We start from the raw sequence: 26345 nt of genomic DNA, 5'->3' as shown, positions 1-26345 counted from the left end.
GTCCCCATATTCTGTGGGCACAGGACTAAGCCACTTTATTGCAATACAGCGTTTTTCCAACTAGAGTCCCAACAGTATAAATTTGCGGCTTAGGTTTTTTCCCCTTTAGTGTAGGAAGTAATCCCAACAGTAGCACCCTATGGGCATGTACAAGTTTCCACCTGGTGGCTTTCTCCAAGGCCATCACTATACTCTTCCAGTATGATTCCAGTGCACTACACTGCCACACTATATGAAAGAAATCAGCCGACGCCATAGCACAGCGTGGCCACCCAGGGGAACGTGACGGATATAAACCAAGCTAAGAGACTTGTATAAAAAAGGTTCTTCGGATAGTGCATAGACGTTTGACGTGGGTTTAATGCAAAATAGCCAGCAAATATTAAAATTAAACGCCCCTCTTATCAAACTATACCAGAGCTTCACTCTTGGCGATTTGCAGCACATAATGCTAAAATCCACACATTTTGCTGCTACACTTGAAGACTTTTTCTCAATGCAAGTGATTGCAAGTGCCAACACGTTATAAACAGAACCTGCTTCTGGTCCCTAATGAGGCGGTGTAAGGTGCTTTTTTATTGGAAAAATATGAGAAGGGCTTAAGATACAAGCCTCACGTTAAAAGACTGACTCTTCTACTTTCTGGAATCATTGGCGCAGTGTGCCAGCTTCTTAACAAGACAGTCCCTACTGGAGCCGTTTAGCTAAAATGTGCAGCTTACAACACGGGATAACAAAATGGAAACTTTTGAAATGTGTAAAAATATCTGGGATTGCTACGTCCTTAGTGGGGTTCAAGCCAGTACAAAAACGTAATTGCAATTGATTTTTAAAATATGCCAACACATGTTAAGGCAGATATGTAGATGTCTGTTCTCTTGGTATAGTAGTAATCCTTAAGGCATATATGTATATGAATTCACATTCCCACTTGAAGTAGTTGTAGAGAATTTCTCAAGAGTGGTGTCTAATAACCAGGCTTAAGATTGTTTCTTGTCTGTCTGCTGCTCCGTAGAAAAGATTCTGTTTAGTTGGATTCAGTGGACCACTGACACCCAAGACCGAATGAGGCAGGAACTCAGGTGGAGATGGCGTTGGCTGATTATTATTGAATGGCAAAGGCTTGCTTGGCCATTATCAGATATAGATGTTAGATATCATGAGGTGCAGATGCTCACTTGAGAGGATCCTTCATGTTTGTGGAAGTTGTAAGGATCTGGGAATTTGAACTGCTGTTTTCAGAAAGAAAAGACTTAAAATATTTGAAAATAACCTGGTCATCATCCAAGGCAGAGCAAAGGGTCCTCATTAGGGTCTTATAGTCTACTGTAGCAAGTCCTATTTTTGAAGAGAAACTCGGTCGTCCTCTTTTTCAAGAGTGTTTAATAAGTTCCTGTAAAAGCAGATGGTTGTTTCGTAAATTAATGGCCGAAGGAATAATGTCCATTGTTGAAAAAGGCACGTTTATTTCCTTTTCTAATACTTCGTGTGTTTCACTGGTGGAAGCAGAAGTAATGTACTGCTGGACCTCTTAAATGGAGTGTTTCGCAGGGCTGTTTTTATTAAAACCCTATTAAGTTGGCAAGTTCCACATGCTCCTTTTTTTTTAATACTTTTGTAAAGATTAGATAAGTGCATTCAGATTTCTACACAACATTCTTACATTTCTCTCAGACAAATGCTTTTGTAGCAAGTAGATCAAGTGTTAAATATGTACAATATTATCTAAGTATTTGTAATTATTACCTGCAGTGTACATACTAGCTGTATGATGTTCTGTTTAGTACTGTCCCACTTAAGTGTATTGCATTTTAAAACTCCTCTCTCTTCGCCAAATAAATTCAGTTTCATGCATATCATGTTTTAAACCTTTGCATGCCCGTACTGCTGTTACCTGTATTTGTTACTGTTGTGTTAAGCTGGGGTTGTGCTATATATAGTAGCTGAAATAAAACAAACCTAACTCCCCTTTCTCTTACTTATGCTTCCCTTTAGGTGATGCTCTTGTTGCTGTAAATGATGTTGAAGTGAACTCTGAGAACATTGAAAGGGTTTTGTCTTGCGTCCCTGGTCCAATGCAGGTAGAGTTCTCATGTTAAAATCTCATTTTCAGTGTTGTTTTAATTATGTTTGTGAAGCAAGCTGCACGTAGACTTCGAATGTTAATCGAATGGTACTGGAATTGTCACAGTTTGTCAGAGCTCATGCAGCACCCCTCATGCACATGCAGTCTGTGCTGTGCCATGCTTGCCAGGAGCCAGCATCTTCCAAGGTAAGTGGCGTGTCCTTCCCACGGCTCTTCCCAGCCTCCCATCACCTACTTCAAGGACCAACAGTAAGTCATTTTGTCTACATCTAACAGGGCTGGGAGCAGGAGTCTTAACTCGAAGACAGTGTAGGTGGGCATCACCGTATCTCTTTGCAGGCTCAGAAGCACTTCGCGAGAAGCAAAGATACACACGGCTTGTCATTTTCCTGGATATAAACAGAAATATGAAAGTGTTTTATTTTCACAACATTTGTGTCTGTGTGTTTAATTATACGAATAATTCCCATTTATGTAGCACACACTACAAACGCAATTGTTTTTGGAAAATTTCTCAATTACTACCCAAGTCAGTAGTGCTTATATTATCACTGTAAAACAAAAAAAGATCTAATTTAAGTCAGCAAGGATTCAAACGTGTTTTTCATATTACACATTGATATTTTCTGCGAACTCACAACCGACTGAGCTATTTTATAGGACTGCAACTTCGACCTGCAGATTACACTAAGATTGCTGTTACAAACGCACTGGCTGGCTGAGCTAAACTATTAAAATGCAAATCTGTGACTTGCAGGCCCCTCTGCCCTACAACAGCTGCATTAAGGCTTTAAGCTACTTCAAGAAGATTAAGACCTCTGATCAGAGGTTATACACACAAATCTCTGCACCAAGTGCATAAACCACCTGAGCTGTCGCAGCAGTATAATACCTGGCAACTTGGTGGCTAAACGTGCACGTCGACAGCATTTGTCTTAGCATCCTAAGCTATTTTAAAGCGAAGTCTCATTGTAACCAGTAAAGAAAGCCAGAACAGCCTTATTATAGAAATTTTCTTTTTGAGTTCCTTGGGGTAAATTCTGTAAAAAAAAAAAAATTGCATTTGCACTGGCTGATTATCATTTTCTTTGCAAATCATGACGATGCCTTTTCCCCCTTTCTGGAAATAGCTTATACAAATTCTGCTTTCCAGAGTAAATGTGTTCTATTTCCTGCGCCGAGATGGAAAAAAAAATCGCAATTCAGACTTCAAATTTAACTTTTGTGCGGTACTTGGTTGTAGTTAAAAACTTACACAGATGAACGATGAAAGACTGACTTATCAGCAGTCTGAAAACTGATTATATGGTGGTCTGCGTTTTAAAGACTTTTTGTAAAACTGCCATAACCTGCCTCTGTGCTGTACAGTTCGTATTATCGTCTACTGTAATTCAGATTTTTTTTTAAACTAGAATAAATTGTGACAAGTCTGAAAATTGTTTCTCTGTTTTTATTTTTTTTGTAGTATGCATTTGGCTTGGTATTCACATTCCAACTGCTGTTTTAAAGCGGTTTCCATAATTGTAAAGCAGCGTTAACATTCTTGCCCATCGGCATTCTAGGAACCTCCATTAACTTTCTATTTCTTGGCCCCAGAAGAGGCACTAATGTAAAACAGAACCCTGTGGTGCCGTTGTCATCGCTTTTATTTCTTATTGTTTTCAAGAAAGACTTAATGGTATTTTTGCCATTAATGTCAACTGATTTGATATGATAAATACGTAATGGTTCGTATGGGTAGGTGGTTGCAGGTGGTGGGAACCCGCATTTACGGTTGGGAACCCGGCAGATATTTTTCAACATCAGACTTTAACCCAGAGCAAAAGAGAGAAAGGCAGGAAAGTGGAAAAAAGGAGAAAGAAGATAGGAAAACTGGGATAAAGGAAGAAATTGAGTATGAAAAAACAAGCAAGAGATAAGCATCTAGGAAGTGTAAAGTGGTGAAAGATAGAGGCCTGAGGTGGAATAAATACTAGGCAACCTTGCTATTCAGCAGCCCAGCATTTGGCAGTGGAGGTGGCTAGTCAAGGTAGGGCCTGATTAGCAATTTGGCAGTTTTTGGACCGCCATGCTGGTGGCGGTGGTCCGACGGCCAGATTACGATGCTGTCGGAAAGCCTGCACCAAGACAGCTGCAGGACCACCCCCAGCAACAAGACTCTTGCAATCACCACCATGGCAGTCCAATAGGTGATAGCTACAGGAGGCTGTACCGCTGCGGTCACCGCCATCTGGATCACGACTTGCCTTTCAGTTGAGCTTTCCCTGGTGGTTGGACCACCATGCAAAGATCGGCAGAAAGGGGAAAAAGGGGTGAAAACTCATCTTTTTGGGGGTTCCACTGGAGCGTGTGTGTGTCCAGGTCCGTCCTGCGCTGCTGCCACCTGGTCACGATGCATTGCACCCCAATGTCCCCGGAATTGAAGTTAGGAGACACCGTCACTTCTCCTGTGTTATGCAAGCGAACAGTCCATGAAACTAAACATACAGCAACACATACATTACACATATCTACATACACTGTACTACATTTACACAACGTGTTTCCTGATGTGCACACGTTATACTTTCCTTTCTTTTCTGCAGTGCCCCTCCACTCTGCCACAGCACAGCCCGCTGGGCCTTTGGTAATATTGTAATTCGGCCGGGGTGGGACAGCAGGGGCAGCAGGCTTTCTCTGACCACTGCCTTGGTGGTCTGGTGGTCCGACCGCCAAAGTCGTAATCAGGCCCTTAGTCAGTTACCTGCATTCTGCCATAGCTGTAAGCTGCTTCTTTGTGTTACATTCATTAAAGCCTTTGTTCTACCTTTGCCAGATGATTTATGGGCTCTGTACTGATGATAAGAATCTTTACATTTATAAACTGTACTAATGCATATGCACTAGTAATGCGAGTTGTAGCATTCTGTTGTGCTAAGTGGCAGTCATGCGTGGGTTGATATTGAAAACCATGCTAGTGTTGAAGCACACTGGCAGTTGGCAATTTACAAGTCTGTAGTCGGAAAGCTGGTCTGAGAGTTGGTGACTGCGTGGTTGGACACTGCATTCAGGAGCAAACGTCAGATATTGTTTGTCAGATGATACTGATGTGGACAGCCGTTTTCAAGACCTGCCTGGTTACATGAAGGAAGCATCTAAATCCATTTGGGTGCAAGTTATTCATATTGGTTGGTGAAGGAAAGTACCCTCTTTTTCGACATGGTTTCCCCCACTTTTTGCCTGCTGTTAGTGTGTTTTGACAATTTTCACTGGGATCCTGCTAACCAGGACCCCAGTGATTGTGCTCTTGCCCTCTAAATTTGGTTGCTTAGGACGTTTCACTCCCCACAATTGGCATACTGGTGCCCCCATATCAGGCCCTAATGTATGGTACTTAGTTCCCCAGGGCATTGGGGCACCAGGGTTCCCTATGGGCTGCAGCATAAATTGTACCACCTATGGGAGCCTATGCAAAATGTGTCTGCAGGACTGCCATTGCAGCCTGTGTGAAAAGGTGCATAAACACTTTCACTACAGGTCACTCCAACAGGTCACTGTAAGTCACCCCCATGGTAGGCCCTCCTAGCCCAGAGGGCAGGGTCCAGGTAACTGTGTGTGAGGGCACCCCTGCATGAGCAGAGGTGCCTCAACGAACTCCAGCTCCATTACACTGGACTTCGTAAGTGCGGGGAAGCCATTTTATCTGTGTACTGGACAGAGGTGTCCAGCTACATAACTGTAACTCCAAACCTGGGCATGTGCGGTATCAAACATGTTGAAATCATACCCCTATACTGTTGCCAGTATTAGTTGTATGATTCCATGCACACTGGGGGTTCCTTAGAGGACCCCCACCATTGCTCCTACCAGTATTCTGGAGTTTTCCAGGCAGCCCGCACTGCTGCCACCCCTCAGACAGGTTTCTGCCCTCTTGCTGCTTGACCAGCTCAAGCAGAGGAAGACAGAACAAAGGATTTCCGGTGGGAGAGGGAGGTTAACACCCGCTCCCTTTGAAATAGGTGTTACTGGGCTTGGGAGGCATAGCCTCCCCAAGCCACTGGTATGCATTGAAAGGCACATTTGGTGCCTTCCTTGCATAAACTGGTTTGCACCAGTCCATACAATACATACATTAACTAGACAGAAAAAGATGTCTGTTGGGCATTTGTTTACAAGAGAAGGTTAAGAATCTTTTTTAAAAACTGCTCATGATTGCATGTCAGCGTGATGAACGACTGAACTAATACAAAAGGCTGTGGCAAAATTAGAGAGAGACGTTTGTAATTCCCCCAGATTTGGTTGTACGGTTTCACAGTTTCTTCTCTTGGAATAGCAACCTAGAGAAATGGTTGATATTTATGCTGCCTCAGTTGCCTCTGGCAATGAAGTGTGAGTTCCAGTCATTTATGTGGCAACTATTTAAAGATCATTTGGTGACTCGGCACCACAAAAATAGTACTGGAAAGATTGTCAACCTTAGAAGTTGCTATACTGTATCAAAAGCTCAGAAGAGCTGGCTAGCTGAAGAATTTATGTTTAACATATCTTTTTATTTGAGATTTAAAAAAACAAAACAATAGCAATTAGAAATGTCACTGTTGTAAATATCATGGTGCGGTTATGGATAGTTTCTGAGCCCCCCTTCCCCCCCATCACCTTGTTCCCCAGCCATACCCTTGTCCCTATGTCATCATGCTACCCCCTGAGGATTCCCCGGACATGGGAGTGTCCCTGCAATTAGTCTATCATTGCGGTTCATTGCCTGTCTGGATCAACCCTCGAAAGGTGTTTCTGGTGCTCCATATTTATTTCTCATTTTCCAGAGTGTAGCCCCTGCCCTCATAGACCATTCAATTTGGGTAACCTGCACTAGTCCATGTCTTAGTTTCGATGTCTGTGGATATTCCACCTCCCCAGTCTTTTGCAATATTTTTCTTCACTACCGTCAGACCCAGGGTTAGACATATCTTTAGTTATTTGGTTATCTCTGCCTTCCCCATGTATTAAGCATTTTGCGGAGCTTGTCGGTCCCTCTCCCTCAGCCCTTAGCATCATTGTGGCCCAGAAGATCTGTATTACAGGGCAGTCCCAAAGGATGTTTAAGAAGGATCTGGTTTGCTCGCAGCCCTTCAAGCATAGAGTGGAGCCAACCCTCCCCATCTTATATGGCCAGGTGAGAGTATTAGGAGCAGTGCAGAATTCGTAGCTGAATCAGCCGAAATCCCAATTTTATGGTGACCTCACTGGGGATGCCAAAGGCCACTCCTCGACTTCTAGGTCCGGCCCCATATTCCCCTACCAACTTTCCCTCAGTTGGTGTAAGGCATCCGTTTATGGTTTATAATCTTTTTATATGTCAGGGTTGTGGCTTTATTGGGCATGGGGTCACCTAAGAGCCTGTCCTCCATTGGGGAGGAATCTTCTATCTCCGTGCCCTTTGGCAGCACCAACCACAAGCATGCCTCACCTGTAGTTACCAGAAGGTCTCAGTGGCCACCAGCTGATACTTGCACGTTAGGTCTGGTTAGGAATTACTTTTCCCCTAACCCACAATGTAAAGATACCAATTAAGTCCTACTAGATAAAGCCCTCCAGCCTCCTAAGGGCCCCCAAAATCTCTTGTAGCCCAGAGTGGGGTAGCCTGTGTGATTTTGTTTCCCCACACCTGATACGTCAACACTTCTTTCCAAATTTTAACCACTCTTCTGGTAGGGTGGTCAACCAGGTCAGTTTCCTTCTGCCATTCAGGGCTTCTGAGTATCCTCTGACTCTCAACACGTATCTGTCCATTCATAGTGCTAGTTCAGCCTGTGGCATGTAGGCCCAGTCGTTGACTGTAATTAGTTGTCGTGCCCTGCAGTATGCCCCCGCCATACCAGTCTGTTGTCAACTTGGGCAGGGTGATCCGCACTGGGCTCCCATCCCACAGTAATAGTCGGACTTCTGGCTCAATTGCCTTGAATTGCTTGAAATGACTTGGGGACCGCATAGGGAGTGTTTTGTAGCACGTACAAAAAATTCAACAACAACATAAATTTAAATTAGGCCTCCCTACCAGGAGGGAGAGCATCAGTGCCCACCAGTGCCTCATATCTTTTCTTCTATCTGTTGAACAGTGGGGTTAGGTTCTGCTCTGAAAAGAACTCCATATCAGGTGCTATGTACATTCTTAGATAACGGAATCTATTTTGCGCAATAGTCACCCCACAGTCAGGTGGTAGTCCTGAGATTTCACCCCTTAGTGGGCATATTAGGGACTTCTGCCAGTTTATGACGTATCCTGAGTATTAAAGCTTGTGATTATTTGTTTGATCCTGGCCACCATCAGTTCAGGATCAACAATATAAAGTAGCACGTAGAGCAATGTTTTATCCCTCAGGTCTGTTACCAGGCCCCTGATAACTGGTCCTGTCACACCCAGGGGGACAGCGGCTCAAGCAAGAGAGAAAAAATCTATGGGGATAAGTAAAGTCCTGCCTGGTGCCCTGTTGGACTTGGAATATTTAGTAGTATGTCCTGTTCCCCAGACCTTGTCCAATGAGTCGCTGTAGAGCAAGCACACCCATTACGTCTATCATGGGCCTCATCCCAATTTGTCCAGCATTGCAAACCTATTGTTCCACTCGAGCTTGTTGAGCTCCATTTTTGCATCCAGTGACATCACCAGTGCGTTTTCACTTAGTATGTCCCTCTGTCCCAGCACTTCATAGAGTTGCTGGAGATTGAGCCTTGTGCTCCAGTTAGACATAAAGCTTGATTGGTTTGGATGTACCAGTAAGTACATCACTTTTCTAAGTTTTGTTGCCAGTATTTTGACCTCTGCATTTCACAGTGATATGGAACTGTAGGAGGCGAACTCTTCCTGGGGCTTTCCTTATTTATGCCTACTACTGTGGTGGCTAGTCTTTGATCAGTCTGGCCAATGCCCAGCCTTTTGCTTTCATCGTACATACTTAGTAGATGCAGAGATGGTTTAATTGCAATCATTTTATACAGCTCCACTGGGAGCCTGTTCTGGCCCACGGTTCTTCCTGACTTTAGCTCCCTCGCTGCCGTGGTGATCTCCTTTACCCCATGTCACCATTTTGGTATTCTAGGTCGTCTCACTTTAGGCATGGAAAGCAGATATCTTTGAGGAAGTCATTTGAGTCCTCAACGTCATAGTTACAGCCGGGGTGAAGTACACCTGGGTATAGTAGGCGGTGAACGCGTCAGCTATGCGCTCTCCTCCTCTAATGGCTGGCTGAAGAGTTGAACAAGCCTATAGAAGAGTGTGTTGTCAAAAGTGGCAGTGTCTTTTAAGTCTACTATTAACCAAAGCTGAATTTGTGTTACTGATGTGGTGTGAGATTGCATTTTCCTTCCTACAAGTTTTGTACAGCACATAAGAAAGACTGTATCAAATGCAGCATTAAAGTCACTTTTTAAGGATGTGTAATACACCTGAGAAGATGTTGAATGTTAATGTTGTCACTGAGGAGTGTGAATTAGCGAACAGCAAGAAAAATGTGGTTTTGACTGTGTTTGAATGTAGGGCCCCAAACACCAGTTTCAAAATGTATTGTGAGGTTGTTCATCTTCTCACAGATTTGGGGTCTATAACAACAAGTTTTCCAGAACAGATCTTAGAGGCAGGTGGGTCAGTAAGAGAACTGTTATTTCTTGATGTGGCTCCTAGTGTGCATAAAGGAAACAGGATTGAATTATTGAGCTGTCTTTAACATAAAGTCGTTTTCCGAGTGCAGCGTATGCGTAGACGGTATGGTTAAAAAAAATTGTTTGGGGAAATTATTTCCTTGAATAAACTTAGGCCCTCATTCCGAGTTTGGCTGGCGGCGGTAGCCGCCAGCCAAACGGGAACCGCCACTTGGCCGCTCCGCGGTCAAAAGACCGCGGAGGCCATTCTGGCTTTCCCGCTGAGCCGGCGGGCGCCCGCCAAAGGAGCACCCGCCGGCCCAGCGGGAAAGGCCCTGCAACAATGAAGCCGGCTCCGAATGGAGCCGGCGGAGTTGCAGGGGTGCCACGGGTGCAGTTGCACCCGTCGCGATTTTCACTGTCTGCAATGCAGACAGTGAAAATCTTTCTGGGGCCCTGTTAGGGGGCCCCTGCACTACCCATGCCAGTTGCATGGGCAGTGCAGGGGCCCCCAGGGGCCCCACGACACCCGTTCCCGCCATCCTGGTTCTGGCGGTGAAAACCGCCAGAAACAGGCTGGCGGGAAGGGGGTCAGAATTGCAGCGCCGCCATGGAGGATTCTCCCAGCCGGGGGTAATCCGGCGGGAAACCGCCGGACCCGGCTGGGCGACCGCGGCTTCACAGCCACGGTCGGAATACATAAGGAAGCACCGCCAGCCTGTTGGCGGTGCTTCCGTGGTCGTCGACCCTGGCAGTCGATGACCGCCAGGGTCAGAATGACCCCCTTAATGTGCAAAGTTTTCACAGTGCCAGCTGAACTACATGGATGGATGGATGGATGGATGGATGGCCATCTTTGCCTCCCACTGATGAATTGGAATGCTAAATGGAGCATGTGTTTTCTTTAAGTTCGACTTATGCTCAGTGCATAGTCAAGTCCTATTAGCCAAAGGATCAAGACACCTGTCAGTGTTTACCCATCCTAATGGGGTGTTTCCATTTTGTAGAACGCTGTTCAGCCTAGTTTTGGCTTTGTCCGTGTTTCAAAAATTGATGAGTAATAACTCAAGATATCTGGTGGCTCTAGAACGTCACAAAATGGACCTAAACACCACCACATCTTTTCAGATCTTTAGAATAGACCTTAAAACTCTTCTCTCCCAAAAACATTTTTCTCAAGAGCACTCCTCGCCAATGCTTCCCACCAGGCACATGCCCTCACATTTCATAGCGTGACCATGACTGTTACATGACACCCTCAAGAGCTAAAATTACTTTTTGCTCCACCTCTGTAAATATGTCATATATATTTATGTAACCCTAATTGCTTTTACTTTTCCAGTATGTAATTTGTTATGATAATGTAATTTGTAAATATGTAACTCTCACCATGAGTAACCATATTAGCTATATGTATTGTCACCTACTACCATGTTACTTGGGATCTCTCATGTAATGTTCTTTCATTCTATTGTAACACACTCGGACACCGCTGGGTAATGTCCGTGCTATATAAAAACGCATGCATAAATGAATAAAATAAATAATGTTCTGAAGGTTGTGGACAGTGTGTTAGCATTTAAACATGTTTGGGCCTGTTCAAAGACTGGAATTTGTAGTATGTTTAGTAGTATTACAAGAGTATTAGTAACCTACTACCATGTGCTATTTACAAACCCATGTGCTGTCTCTTATCTTTTTCTCTGCAAAGATCTCTGCCTCGAGTTTGTGGTCTCCACACGCTTAAGTTTACGTTTTGTAATAAGTGTGGGAGGGATGGGGGAGTGGCTGGAAAATGGTGAATACTTATGAATGAAGGAGAGTGGTTCATGGTGGAGTAAGGAGAGGTTTAGGGAGGGTTATGAAGGGGTTTAGGGGGGGACGTGCAACAAAAGAGCCCACTGACAAAAGAGCAAGCCCATTGCTATTCACAAACTTCACTTTTAAACTTGTTACAGCCAAAAAGGACCCGCAACTGTAGAAAATGGTACTCCATCTCAGAGCTGGAGTAAGTCCAGAACCACATATGTCCAACCACTGGTACCACAACACCCTCCAGTAGAAAACAGTGGAGCAAAAACAAAACTCTTTTAAAAATAATCTTAAATTACATTATTTAAACTGTGTAAAAACATATATAAATCAAGTTGAAAGTTAAGTAAAATATTTATTATTTAATTTTAAAGTATTTTATTAATCTTTGTCAAATTGTTAGGATGGAAAAGTCACCTGCGTTGTGATAGCCATGCACTTTTTGAGTGCCCCAGCTACATGGATATCCGGATCCCTGATTTTTGGTCATGGGCATTCACAAACCATGCATGTGCACCATGACCTAGACCTGTCTCACTGTCTGCTCAGACTGGAAGAGGCGCACCAAGCACTACGCTCGTGAAAGTAGAGGGCTACTGCCTTTACCTAGAGATAAGTTATACAATCACAGTTGTGGCAGCATACCTGTATTTTGTGTTGAGTAGAACTGTAATGTGACCAGGTCTTTCTACTGATTTCACAGGATCTGGGCTTACTGACCCACTAGTTTAAAGTTCCCTAGCTGTGTACTTAACTCACCCTGCGCTTCAATGTAGTGTGTGCAGCCCCAGACAACATGTGATACTTGTGTGTGCTTGCTGGGACAGCACATGGTACTTGCATATGCGTGCTGGGTTACATGTGTGTGCCTGTGGATTGCTCATCACAGGGGGGCCTATGTGTTCCATCTTGGAAGCACAAGGCCTGGTGGAGGCTGGAGTGGTGAAGACTAGCTCCCGACAGGCTACCTGTCTGCTAAGAACAGCGAAGCCCTGTAAGGAGGAGGAGAATGCCTGGAAGGAGTGAAGTTCAGGTGGGATCCTGCCGATTGGGGCCTGTGTGAGCAAAGTGTGAGACTGGTCGGTCCAGTCAGGAGTGCAAATCCTCCTCACCAATCCTGCAAAGTCTGTGGTCTCTAGTGCTGCCAGAGCCAGACACCCTGGCGGACGGTGAAGAGGGCACTGTGAAGTGCACTACTTACCAAATTCAGAGCATCCCTGGTTTACAGGAAAGAGGCCTCTTTGCAGTGAGGACCATTGCCTGTGTGTGTGCTGAAGATAGCAAGCCCTGTGTTGCCAGGAAGGACGTAACTTCGAGGATCAGGCCATCACCTGAGGTCCAAGACCCCTTGAGACCAGGCCAGGAGCCACCGTGTAATCGAGTCACCTAGAAAGGGAAAGAACCACCCATTTTAAAAGGTACTGAGGGACTCTGGACTCTGGGATTCAGCCCAGGAAATCACTAGCACGATGACCTTAAGAGGATTGTATGGATTATTTAGGGAACCATACATGCTTTGTGAGTTTGCACTAAGTACTTTGTTGTTTATAAACACTTGTATTTCTCTGGGCAATCCATGTACTGCTGCTACTGTCTGTAAGTTGAGTTTGGAGCCTGTGTTGCCTAACACCTACCTCCTCCTGCAAAGCTTTTGACTGCTCTACCAGCACTAACACTGAGAGTACTTGGCCAGGTTACTCTATAACTTGGCCCAGTTACTCAGGACCCCTAGTAAATCTGACTTCAGAACGTCTGTAATTGAAGGCCTCAATCCCCATGGTTGGGTCCAGTAGCTCCTGTGCAGAAAGAGGTTCTGACAAGAAGTTAAACATGAACACAACATTTATTTTTATTAAAATATCATTAACCTCTTAGCTGCGGAGCCCTTTTTTGGCTATTTGTTGTAGTTCGCACTTAAGCCTTCATAACTTTTTTTTCACATAAGATATCCACGCAAATTTGCATCCTTTTTTCCCCAACATCCTAGGGATTCTAAAGGTCCCCAGAGTCTGTGGGTTCTTCTGGAGTAGACCAAGAAATTAGCCAAAATACAGCGAAAATTATGTTAAAAAAAAATGGGAAAAAAGGGCTGCCAGAGAAGGCTTGTGTTTTTTTACCCATAAAAACGGCATCAACAAAGGCTTTGTGGTGCTAAAATCACCATCTTCCCAGCTTTCAGGAACGGGCAGACTTGAATCAGAAAACCACATTTTTCATCACAATTTTGGCAATTTACTGGGACAAACCATATTTTTACTATTTTTTTGTGCTTTCAACCTCCTTCCAGTTAGTGACAGTAATGGGTGTAAAACCAATGCTGGATCCCGGAGAGCTAAACATTTTAGAAAAGTAGACAAAAATCTGGATTCAGCAAGGGGTCATTTGTGTTGATCCTACAGAAAATAACAGCTGAAAAATTTAAATTGAGCTGAAAAAAACAGCCATTTTTCCCTATGTTTTACTCTAACTTTTTCCTGCGATGTTAGATTTTTTAAATCCATATACCGTTACGTCTGCTGGACTCTTCTGGTTGCGGGGATATATAGGGCTTGTAGGTTCCTCAAGATCCCCAGGTACCCTGAGCCAATAAATGAGCTGCACCTTGCAATGGGTTTTCATTCTATACCGGGTATACAGCAATTCATTTGCTGAAATATAAAGAGTCAAAAATAGGTATCAAGAAAACCTTTGTATTTCCAAAATGGGCACAAGATAAGGTGTTGAGCAGCAGTGATTATTTGCACATCTCTGAATTCTGGGCTGCCCATACTAGCATGTGAATTACAGGGCATTTCTCAAATAGACGTCTTTTTTTACACACTGTCTTATATTTGGAAGGGAAAAATGTAGAGAAAGATAGGGGTCAATAACACTTGTTTTTGTATTCTATGTTCCCCCAAATCTCCCGATAAAAATGGTACCTCACTTGTGTGGGTAGCCCTAGTGCCCGCAAGAGGAAATGCTCCAAAACACAAAGTGGACACATCACATTTTCTCAAAGAAAACAGAGGTGTTTTTTGCAAAGTGTCTACCTGTGGATTTTGGCCTCTAGCTCAGCTGCCACCTAGGGAAACCTACCAAACCTGTGCATTTTTTAAAACTAGAGACCTAGGGGAATCCAAGATGGGGTGACTTGTGGGACTCTCACCAGGTTCCTTTGCAAACCTCAAAATGTGGCAAAAAAAAAAAGATTTCCTTACATTTCGGTGAGAGAAAGTTCTGGAATCTGAGAGGAGCCACAAATTTCCTTCCACCCAGCGATCCCCCAAGTTTCCCGATAAAAATGGTACCTCACTTGTGTGGGTGGGACAAGTGTTTGTGACAGGGATGAGCCAAAAACACGTTGAAATTGAGGGGGAACCAAAGTGGGTCCAAAAGGGCAGTTTGAAAAAACCCATTTTTTTAGGCTGACAAGTGCAGCAGAAATTTGATTGGTATAGATGAGACAATGCTGGGTGGTAGTAATGTTGTGGATTCCTGCAGATTCCAGAAGGTTCCATCACAAAAATGTGGGAAAAATGTGTGCTTTCCAACAAAGTTGCCGGTTTGCAGGGCATTGTGGGTAAGGAAATGGTGCGGGGTGCATGTGAAGCACACCACCCTGGAATCAACTAGATGTTTAGTTTTCAGATGTGTCTAGGTCTTGTGGATTTTTCTCCATGGCAGCTTCCCAAAGTAAAAAAAAAAGTGCAGCCCTCACCATTCCAAGTGGGACGATTTTGAGAGTTACCAAGCTCTCATGGCCCAAATGTGAAAAAAAAAATAATAATAATCAAATGTCCTCTCGCTTGCCATGGGATAAGATGTTTTAGTGTGCGGGGAGAGCTGAATGACTGTTAGCCCCTTCAGTTCGGGTGGGGGCATAACCAGGCCCATGCTGGTTGGTAGCCACCACCCCACTATTTTCTTTTATTGTTTTTATTCCCTGGCATCTATTAGACTTTCTGACCCCCCGGGGTGTGGATCGTGGGTAATTGCCCAATCTGCCCACTGGTGGGCAGAACAACTTAGACCCCATTTATTTGGGGTGGGGGTACAGCCATACCCCAACCTTTTATTTTGAAAAATAAATCTTCCCTGGTCTCTGGTGGGCTTTCTGCCAGAAATGGCCTAAAAGTCATTTGCTCCCCTGGGGAGTGGCCCTTGCCCAAAGGGCCACTCCCCTGATGCGCAAAAAAAAAAAAAAAAAAAAAGGGGGGCAGAAATGGCTGTATAATAATTTGCCCCCCGGGAGCAACCCTTGCCCAAGGGGTCGCTCCCTAAACATAAAAAAACAAAAAAACAATAAATAAAATTTCCCTGGTGTCTAGTGGATCTCTGCCCCCCCTGGGGGCAGATCGGCCCAATAATATTAGGCAGATCTGCCGCCAGGGGAGGCAGAAATAGCCAAGAAATAAATTTCCCCCCGAGGAGCGGCCCTTGCCCAAGGGGCCGCTCCCCTTATTGGAAATAACAACAACAAAAAATTCCCTGGTGTCTAGTGGCCTTTCTGCTGCCCGATCGCGATGCGATCGGGCAGCAGAAATGCTCAGAGAGACATGAAAGGAGAGGAAAGGCCTTTCCTCTCCTTTCCTGCCTCTCCGCCCCCTCCACGTGATCGGAGGAGAAATGCTTTTTGCATTTCTCCTTCGATCGGTGCTGGAAGCTGAGCTTCCAGCGCTGTGGTGAAGGCCTCTGATGAGGTCAGTGCGCGAAAGCACGCCGACGTCATCAGACGCCACGAGAGGGGGCGGGGGTGGAAGGGGAAGCGATTCCCCTTCCATCTCTGCCCAGGGGAGGTGGTGCTCGCCCATCGGGGGGTCCCATAGCCCGACGAGGTGGTCTCGTCCAGGGCACAGAAGAGGTTAACACGCCTCAACTACTCACACCATTATGTGCAACAAATTAATTCCAAATAACATAAATATACCCAAACACATATAAAAATATCATATATCCTATCCTATCCCAGTATGGCTCTTATTATCATAATCATACTCTTTAACCCAAATATATACTCATTTCCTCACTGGAGTTCAACCCTGAAGGATCTAGTGTCTCAAAATGTATTATATGTTTTGATTTTAAAATTCACAATTCTTGTTCTCTGTTCCCTCCTGGGCATTTATTTTCACCTGGTCTATCACTACAAACCGAAGCAAATTTTCATTACGAAAATGTACATCGTGAAAGTGTCTAGCTACCAGGTAACTCTTACCATGGTTTTTAATGGCTCGTCTATGCTCAAATACCCTCTTTTTCGCACAGTGGATTGTGCTTCCCACATAAATGTTCTCACATGGGCATATTAAACAGTATACACAATACATAGTATTACAGTTGAAATTTCCTTTGATGGTAAAACCTTCCTCTCTACGTGGTACTATCAACTTCTTACAATTGACACTATTTCTACAAGATTTACATTCCATACAGCAGTAAAACCCAGGTGGTGCCATATTCTTCATACTCTTCTCATGTGTCACAAAATTGTGGCATAGATGATCCTTGAGGAATCTACTTCTCCTGAACATCATTTGCCGTCTATCACTTAGGCATTTGCACAATACCGGATCAGTCTGTAATATATGCCAGCTTTTGTTCAAGATACTTCTCACATTGAACGATTGATTGCTATATGTCTTGACAAATCTAATTGTAGTGTTTTCTTCATCCTGATCTATGTTCACCTTGTACAGTAGATCTTCCCTACAAGTTTCCTCCATCTTTTCTTTCGCTCGTCTAATGGCCTTAATGCCATATTCTTTTTCTTTGAATCTTTTACACATGACTTCACATTCTTTATAATAATCTGACATACTGCTACAGGTTCGTCGAGCTCTTAACAGCTCCCCATATGGAATGCTCTGTACTAAACTCGTAGGATGTGCACTGCGGGCATAGAGTAAACTATTACAAGCTGTCTGCTTCCTGCGTAACTTGGAAGCCAGAGTGTTATTCTTCGCGATCACTTCAACATCCAAAAATTCAATGCTTGTTGAACTGTGTTGTTCAGTAAACTTTAAATTAAGTAAATTCACATTTAAATCCTGAACAAGTTCTTCATAACCTCATCCAACACATCCTGTGTAATAATTGTTAGCAACTCCATGTTAGTCTTTTCAGAAGCTGTCCAAGTTTGAGGAAGAAACAGAGAAAATTTATACAAGATTTTAAAAATTACCAAGAAGCTGGAAGGATTCTAACCTTTCACCGGAAATACGATCATATGTATAATGAATAGATGTCGGGACAGGTGCTTAGAGATATTGAAGTGAAAGGCGTGCCCCCTAGGGAACAAGAGGAAAGTGATGTTTCTGATGGGAATCTATCTGATGTTTCTGATTCCGTGCTAGCTAAAGGTTTGGTACCAGATAAAGTTGTTGATCTAATTCTTTTAAACAATTTCAACTTCTCATTCAAGGGAGGACAGAACAACACAAAGAATCCTATTTCCGGAGAGGCAGAGGGAGGGGAACAAGAGGAAAATGAAGAGGAACAGACAAGCAAAAAAGATAAGATGTAAGAGACAGCACAAAATCTATGGGGGTGATGACTCGGGCCCGCAAATAAATACAATGAATGTGGTTAACCTCTCCAACAGGGAATAATCTATTGAAGAAGAGGGGTTATGATCTTTAGGCCTCTCCTTCTGCCATGCTGGTCAATTTGATTATACTCAAACGAGAACTGATACTTTTAAGTTCATCAGAAAGTTGAAGTTGAAGAAATGGTATCATACAAAGGTAAAAGGCAGTGAGAAACCAACTAGTGGTCAAGATCTTAGTAAACTGTGTATCTTGGATATTGAAGTCCTTCATATGTTAACTGATTTGCAAGAGGGATCTTTAGCCCATGAAGATCCTATTATGAATTTGGAAGTGCTGGGCATGAGATTGGATAAAACATTTTCAAGCCTACCTTCTTACCGTCTATTCAGTGTGACGCGATAGAGGTATTTGAGCGTGAAGTGATTAAACATCTGAAGAAAATAAGATATAAACCTAGCAATGTGAAGAAGAAGAATTTGTCTGGGTCACAGTGGAGAGCCTTGCAAGATCTAAAAAAGGACAAAAATATTGTTATTAGGCAATCCGACAAGGGGGGGCAATGTAGTGGTCCTGGATGTTGATGAATATTTGGCAGAAGGAGAAAGACAATTGAGCAATATTAACTGCTACATGAAAACTGGTTGGGATGATGTTAAAAAATGAATGATCATTACTATGGTATGCGTATTGATTGGAGAGAGAGGGGCCTGATGGAATGGGAAGAGTACTTGTTTTTGAAATGTGACCACCCTAGAGTTCCTATTATATATCTCTTACCCAAAATACATAAGGATGAATTAGATCCACCAGGAAGACCAATTGTTTCGGCTATGGACTCACTTCTTGAGAATTCCTCTAAATATATCGACTATTTTCTTTGCCCTTTTGTAGAAACAGTGCCTTCGTATGTGAAGGATACTACACACTTTTTAAAAACTATAGAGGGAATACAATGGGAAGATGATTATCTATTATTAACCTTTGATGTTACAAGCCTTTATACTAGTATTGATCATGATTTGGGTCTAAAAGTGATTAGACATTACTTGCGAGCAAGGTCAATCTCGTTATAATTCCATAAGGAGATGCTATGTGATATGATAAGTTTCTCCTTGAAGAGCAATTTGTTTAATTTTGATAATCAAATATATAGACAACTACAGGGGACTGCAGTGGGTACATGCTTTGCCCCTAGCTAAGCCAATCTGTTTATGGGCTAGTGGGAGAAGATGATGTCTGAAACAATGAAAGAGTTTGAAGAAAATGTGATCTTATGTTGTCAGTTTATTTTTTTTAATTTTTTTTTTAAACATTTTATTAAGTTTTTATACAGACCATATATGCAGTAAATCTGTTTGTACAATAAAATTGGTTGGTCCTTATTAACTTGTTACATTAAAAAAAAACAAAATCACAACCAATGCGAAAACAATGTAGGTCTGCTTACCTCTCTCAGAATATATATCCAATGCGGTGGACCCCTGATTCTCAAAACATCTTTCTTAAAATATTAACAATTCAACAGCTGGCCGGAGTATTTCCCTCTTTTCCCAGGTTGTGTCTGTGATAGTGAGGGCCATCATATTGGTATTGATTCTGGTGAGCAGTGCGGCTATAGTATGCTTTGAGAATCTTGAATAGTACTCAGCCTGAGCTTCCACCCATGTGATCTGACAGCCCAAGGGTTTGATTCTAGTCTCACCTGGTCTAACCCTTGTATGCCTTTCTCCCTGCCCTCTTTGTTACATAACTTCCCCGCAGGTTATGAAATCGATGTATATCTTACTCTTGCGTGTCTATTATTGGGACTTGTATATCTAACTCCTGTGTGTATTTAAAGGAGGGCAAGGTCTACCCCTACCCTGCTTGTATGCAATTGTTGCGTTTATGGTGGACGCTCATCATTTTTTGCCTCTAGTTTAGTTACAAATGATTCCCAGATATCGTATCCTGTGTGTAGTTGGCCCACCTCCGATAACTTCCGGAGCACATGATATTTTGTACAGGTTCATCGCAAGGTCAGGGCACGCCATGCCTTCAAAGCTGGTGCTCCTGGCGCTTTCCAGTTCATAGCTATCAATCTTTTATACATTACGTACTCTAAGTCTGCGAACTTATGTAGGTGTCTATTTCTTGTCTGTCAGCCTCAACCCTAATAAACAAGGAATGGGATCCACTGCAAATGGGTGCCCAGTCAGTTCTGAAACTTCCTTCACCACTCCAATCCACTCTCCTTTCACCTGAGCACATTCCCAGACCATATGGTAGAAGTGCGCCAACGGGGCGCTACAGCGAGGGCAACCTGGGTTCGATTCAGGGAACATGCGTTTAAGCCTGGCTGGTGATAAATATGTCTGGTGTGTGTAGTTGAACTGAGTGTATCGGAATCTAGGGTTTCTTGACACCCCTCGAGTATGGTATAATGCTTTCATCCAGTCTTCCTGTGATATCTGAGTCGACAGGACCGCATTCCATCTTTCCCTTCCATTCTCCAGTGCTGGGTCGGGACGCTTGTTCAGGATTTTATATAGGTTCGTTACCACTTTTGTTTGATTTTCATATTGCAGCATGTGATGCAATATGGGGGATATCTCTGGTTCTAGAACTCCAGCCATCCATGTCTTTTTAATTAACTGACAAATGGCGTAATAAGTTATAAATTGCCCTGAGCTCACTGAGGAGAGGGCTTGTATTGATTCAAAGGACATTAATTTCCCCTCTTCGAAGCAATCTCCTATTGTCAGTGAAAGTGTCCAAGCTAGGAGCGAGTGTGTTCCCGCCACCCCCGCCCACCCGGGGATCAGTCCCAGGGGAATGAGCGGAGAGTAAGGGAATCCCCCGCGAACCTTCAGTAAGTAGCTCTTCCAGCACTCATGTGCTGATACCATTAATAAATTATCCAGTGCCCTTTTCGCTGTTTTATTCGTTAGCCATGTGAGCAATGGCACTCCCCGCAGTTGCGCTAACACCCATGTAGACTCCTCCAGGGTGGGTCTGTGTATCCAGTTCAGAATCCACTGTAATTGCGCGGCCGCAAAATATAATTCAAAATTAGGGGCACCCAGTCTTCCCTCGCTAATTGGTGTTTGTAGTGTGGCAAGTGACACTCGTGGCCTGCCCTCTCCCAATATAAGCTTCAGTAGTACTGAATTTAATTCCCGAAAGAAGCTCTTAGGGACTTTGACTGGTAATGCTGCAAAGTAATATAAAAGCCGGGGCAGAAGCAGCATATTCGCCACCTCCACCCTGCCCAACGGTGAGAGTGGCAATGATCTCCAGAAGCGCAATGACCCCTTCATAGAGTTGAGGGCACGCCCTAGGTTCCCATCTCTAAGATCCTCGGTTTTGTGATAGATATATATCCCTAGGTATTTGAATGTGCCGAAGCACCACTTCAAGTGACCTCTGGGGGCGAACTCTTTTCTCTCCGGTGACCAAACAGTCAGTGGAAACACACATGATTTTCCCCAGTTTACCACCAGTCTTGATATTTCACCATATTTATTCAGTAGGGAGATCACTGAGGATATCGCCTCCCATTACTTTTGCACATATATCAAGACATCATCTGCGTATAATGATATTATATGGTATGACCCACTCCTAATTATTCCCCATCTTTCTTTCATGGCTCGTAGTCGGGTTGCCAGAGGTTGCATTGCAATTGCGAATAGTAAGGGAGACAGGGGGCAACCCTGTCTTGTACCTCTTCCGACCGGTAAACTGTCGGAGATTACCCCTCCTGTCCTCACCCTGGCCTTAGGATTAGCATACAATGTCTGTACCCACTGTATATAATTGGGGCCAAATCCCATGTCCTGCATTGTGACAAACAGGAAGTCCCACCCTAATGTATCAAATTCCTTTTCAATATCCAACGATAATACCACTTCATCAACCGCCTCTGAAGGGGTGTCTTCCATAACACTCAACAGCCTTCGGATATTTAAGAATGTATTTTGTTTTGGGATGAATCCATTCTGATCTTCATGGATTAAAGTGTGCATAATAGGAGCTATCCTATTAGCCAGTATTTTACCAAGGATTTTACAATCCAGGTTAAGAAGCGAAAATGGTCTGTATGATTTGACGTCGGTGGGGTCACGGCCCTGCTTAGGTAAAACCACTATCATGGCCTCTCTCTGTGTTGGGGGCAGTGTTTTGCGAGTCCATGCCTCCTCAAATACCTGTAGCAAGTGGGGAGTTAAGTGCTTTGAGCAAGCGCTGTAATATTCGATTGGCAGGCCATCTATCCCTGGTGCCTTGTTTTTAGGCAATTGCGTTAGGACAAACTCCAGTTCTTCCATTCTTAAAGGAGCCTCCAGTGTCTCCCTATCTGCCTGCGACAACCGTGTCAGTGGAGCCCCCGTGAGGAAGTCTCTCAGTTGTTGGGCAGAACATTCTGTGCGTCTAGTATATAAGATTTTGAGTAATAATCCTTAAACGCCCCATTGATCTATTTTTGAGTATTAACCATTCTACCCCCATCTAGCCAAATAGTGCCTATGGGGGTCTGCTGGCGGTTCTCACTAAGAAGCCACGCCAGCAACCTCCCCGATCTGTCTCCCTCTGTTTGTAAGCGCATCAGATAGTACTGTATTTATAGTCATGCCGACGGAGACGAAGGTCCGCTTCATTGTATTTTGTGCGCGCCTCTTTTAGCGCTGAGTATGGTATTCCGCTTTGTGCCACTGCATTCTCCAATTCCCTCAACTCCTTTTCCAATTTCCTGACCTCCACGTGGAGGGTGTGCCTCACCCCCCATGTGGTTGAAATGCAATGCCCTCTAACGACTGCCTTGTGCGCGTCCCACTCTATCGCTCTTGTATCTGTGGTGTCTTTATTTATTTCCCAATATTGTCTCACTTTTGTGTTCAGACCCTCTGCAAACGCCTGGTCTTGTAGTGCCTCCGTCTGCAGCTGCCAGGCAGAAATTGCTGAACTTTGTCTGCCCCAGTCTAGAGATAATTTCAGCGGAGAGTGGTCTGACAAAGTTTTGGCCAAGTATTCTATCTTTTTGATCAGTGGGCATATAATGAGGGTTCCTCATATTATATCTATTCTGGTATGTACCTTATGGGATATTGAATAGAATGAGTATTCCCTCTGTTCTGGGTGTTTCAAGCGCCATAAGTCGTATAATCTCATATCGCCCGCCCATTTCACCAATGGGCCAGTGGCGTTTCTATTCGACAGTCCTCTCGTGGGTGTATTTGACCTGTCTAGTGACACTTCCGGTGTACTATTAAAGTCTCCACCCCAAATGGTCGGGCTTCGGGGTTTACTAGTAATGCTGGTGTGAGCGTACCCAGAAACTCAGATGCCGAACTGTTAGGGGCATAAATCCCTATTATCGTAAGCTGTTTCCCATCTAGTTGTCCCTCTATTACCACGTATCTACCACCTTGATCTATCCTATGTGTGGTTTGGACATATGGGACCCCACTTGCTATCCACACCAGTACTCCTCTAGCGTAGGCTGAGTATGTTGTGCCTATAATCTGTCCTCCCCATTACACCCGCATTTCTTGTAAATCAGACTCCAGCAGGTGTGTTTCTTGTAGGATGGCAATATGTATACCCTGGCATCTAAGTCGGGCAAGCACTCGAGATCTTTTGCATGGCGTGGCCAAACCCCTTACATTCCATGTGGCTATCTCGTAGCTGTACGTGGTGCGGTTTATAGTTTGAGCCATGAGTCATTGTGTGATATATCTGCATAGTTCGCAATCCAGTTAACATTGCCCTCACAGACCCAGACCATCGCTTCCAAGTTAAAAATTAAGACTAAGAGCTGCTCCGCATTGATACGCATTATAACCTGACCTAAAACATGCAAATTACGACACTCCCTTTTCCCACCCATCCCAACTAACTCTCCCAAACTACATAAAACTTGTAACATCCTACTCCACACACTACTACTTATGTAAAACTGTATCCGTATGAATACCTTTGGGGGAGGGATATTGACTGTCGGATATGGCCCTTATAAGGGGCCCACATCCTTGTACAGGAATAACCTGTGTGCATGTATGTTTGGGCGCTCCCAGGTGTGTAATCACTCCAGGTAATGCAGACAATACCCTCCAACATAGGCCGGCATTAGGCAAGATTTTAGATTTTACAAAAATGATATGTTTAATACCATTACTTCATCCACTGGTCTTTTATTTTTCTTCCACCCACTGCAGAGTACATCATGAGGCAGTGGGTCAGTCCACATAAACTATTGGCTAACTTCACTGTGAGTGACTGCGTTCTGCCCTTTCACTAGAAGCACTTCCACACACAGCCTAGTTCCCTTGAATGCCAAGGACAACTGTGGCAGTGTTTGGTTTTTGAGACACAAAATATTTTTTCTTTTAGCTATTTTTAGTGAGGGTTCAGGAGCTTCTCCAACAATAAAAGTTTGCGAAGACCTTGGCAAAGCTAAAGAAGAATTGTCGAAGCCAAACGGCTGCCAGTCAGCGCAGACCTATTGACTTTGCCAGTGCCTGTTAAAGATGGTTTCTGCCTGAAATCCCACTCCTAGCTTCACAATGAGTTCTTGTGTGTCAGCATTTGTTAGCGACAAAAATGTTAAAGTGCAAATAGTTAAATACATTTTGGAAAGTATGAAGGGAAACCTACAACTAATTAGTTGGAGATTAGAAAGTTCATGAAATCCTAACAGAGAGCTGTACGCATATTATGAAGACATCTTTTGGGGTTAAAGAATCTAATTTGATAACTGCTTACGAGCATCCCAAACAGTTAAAATGTGTGTATGAGCCTTCCCACTTTTTGACCATGGTTGTTGATTCTCTAGTTCATTATAAAAGGAAACAGACTTGATTAATTTTTGCCCTTCGAACGATGGCCACTTGTTCAGTTGATAGTTTTCTTTATGTGAATTGAAATGTTCCACAGGAGGAGCGTTTTCTTTATCAGTTGATATTAGGAGCACCTCCAATGAATCTATTTTGGTTTAAAAAGATTTAAGGTTTAAGAATGCGTTTTATGTATTTATCCAGGGACTGAATAAACTTCCAAGCTATTGTGATTTGTTTAATTTATTGCATAATTTTTCAATTGTAATATGTTTCCTGTATCCTTCACGCTAATTGTAGTGTTTATTTTACCACATTTTAGACACCACTTGATTATTACCTAAGGTCGTGCCTGTCCTCAACCACAAACAGCTAGAATATTAACATTGTGACGTCATGCCCACAACATGCATGACACCTAACATTGTATCACTGAGAGTCTGAAGAGTTTTTGAAATATGTTGCCCACCTGCACAATGATTTTTGTGTTTAATTTTATTTTCATGTCTGAAGTAGAAAACAACTTTTGAGACCTTGCCAGCCTCCTGTTATCAAATAAGTTCCTAAATATGAAACCCATAAATTGAGAGGCACTGAGCTAGCCCTCTTCATCCATTGATTTGTTCCCGCCCATCACAGCATCCATCACTGACGAAAGATCAGCCCAATTCAACCTTTGCGATTGATTGCATTTAACCTGAGCAGAAGTGCACATCCTCATGAAAAGTACACTTCGGTGCCAAGGAAATACCTTTGCTGTTGCCTTTTTACTTTCCTTTCTTTTTTATTTTCTCATCATTATGTGTTTAAAATATGTATTCAGGTTACAGTATTCCCCTTTCATTGTGCATGTAAGAATCATATCTTTTGTTATGTGCATCAAAACTAAAATGGTTTCTGTACCTGTTTTAGGAACACATGCTTGCTAGATACTGAAATATTTAACAGGCAATGATTACTTACAAAAAATACCATTTTAATTGCAAGCATATTTCTAGATCATTACACAGTGGCATTCACTTTACTTCTTTTTTTCTTGTGACATCTACTTGCAATTAACAGGGGTGTGGAGTTTAATAATATATCTACTTGTCGATGGGACAGCTTACTTCATTAATCTACTTGTCCTGTAAAAAAAACTCTACTTGGCCCTTTGGTGCCATGTAGTGCGGCAACAAATTATTGTAGCAATCTCATTATGTAAGAGCTCTGATAATAGCCTCTTTGATTTTGCCAGGGATAATACTATGGTAGGGATGGAATACTAGCAATTTTAAGCCATATTGTAGCAATTTCCTTATTTTGCCACCTTTCCCTAGATCTACTTACTGGGGCTGGAGGAAGCAGTAAGCAATAGTTCTAGGGCTGGAATGCCTTTGAGTGTGCATACCTACTAAAATGCGTGTTTTAAGGATTTTCATTGGCTCTTCTTTTATCATTTCCACACAGAGAAAGGTTGGAAATTTGATCATGACAAAGGCAGAATTAGAA

General features: G+C 43.3%; 1 protein-coding gene across 2 annotated transcripts in view; it reads left to right on the top strand.

The window, feature by feature from the left end:
* Nucleotides 1-26345, top strand: part of INTU (inturned planar cell polarity protein) — a 361378-nt gene that overhangs the window by 151682 nt on the left and 183351 nt on the right. For both annotated transcript variants that reach the window (XM_069242352.1, XM_069242349.1), the window contains exon 3: nt 1996-2081. In XM_069242352.1, the coding sequence (XP_069098453.1) occupies nt 1996-2081 (86 nt within the window). The remainder of the gene's footprint in view (nt 1-1995; nt 2082-26345) is intronic.

The sequence above is a fragment of the Pleurodeles waltl genome, chromosome 1_2 (assembly GCF_031143425.1).
Source record: "Pleurodeles waltl isolate 20211129_DDA chromosome 1_2, aPleWal1.hap1.20221129, whole genome shotgun sequence".
Classification (NCBI taxonomy): domain Eukaryota; kingdom Metazoa; phylum Chordata; class Amphibia; order Caudata; family Salamandridae; genus Pleurodeles; species Pleurodeles waltl.
The sequence above is the reverse complement of the archived record's forward strand: the minus strand, read 5'-3'. Positions and strand labels throughout refer to the sequence as shown.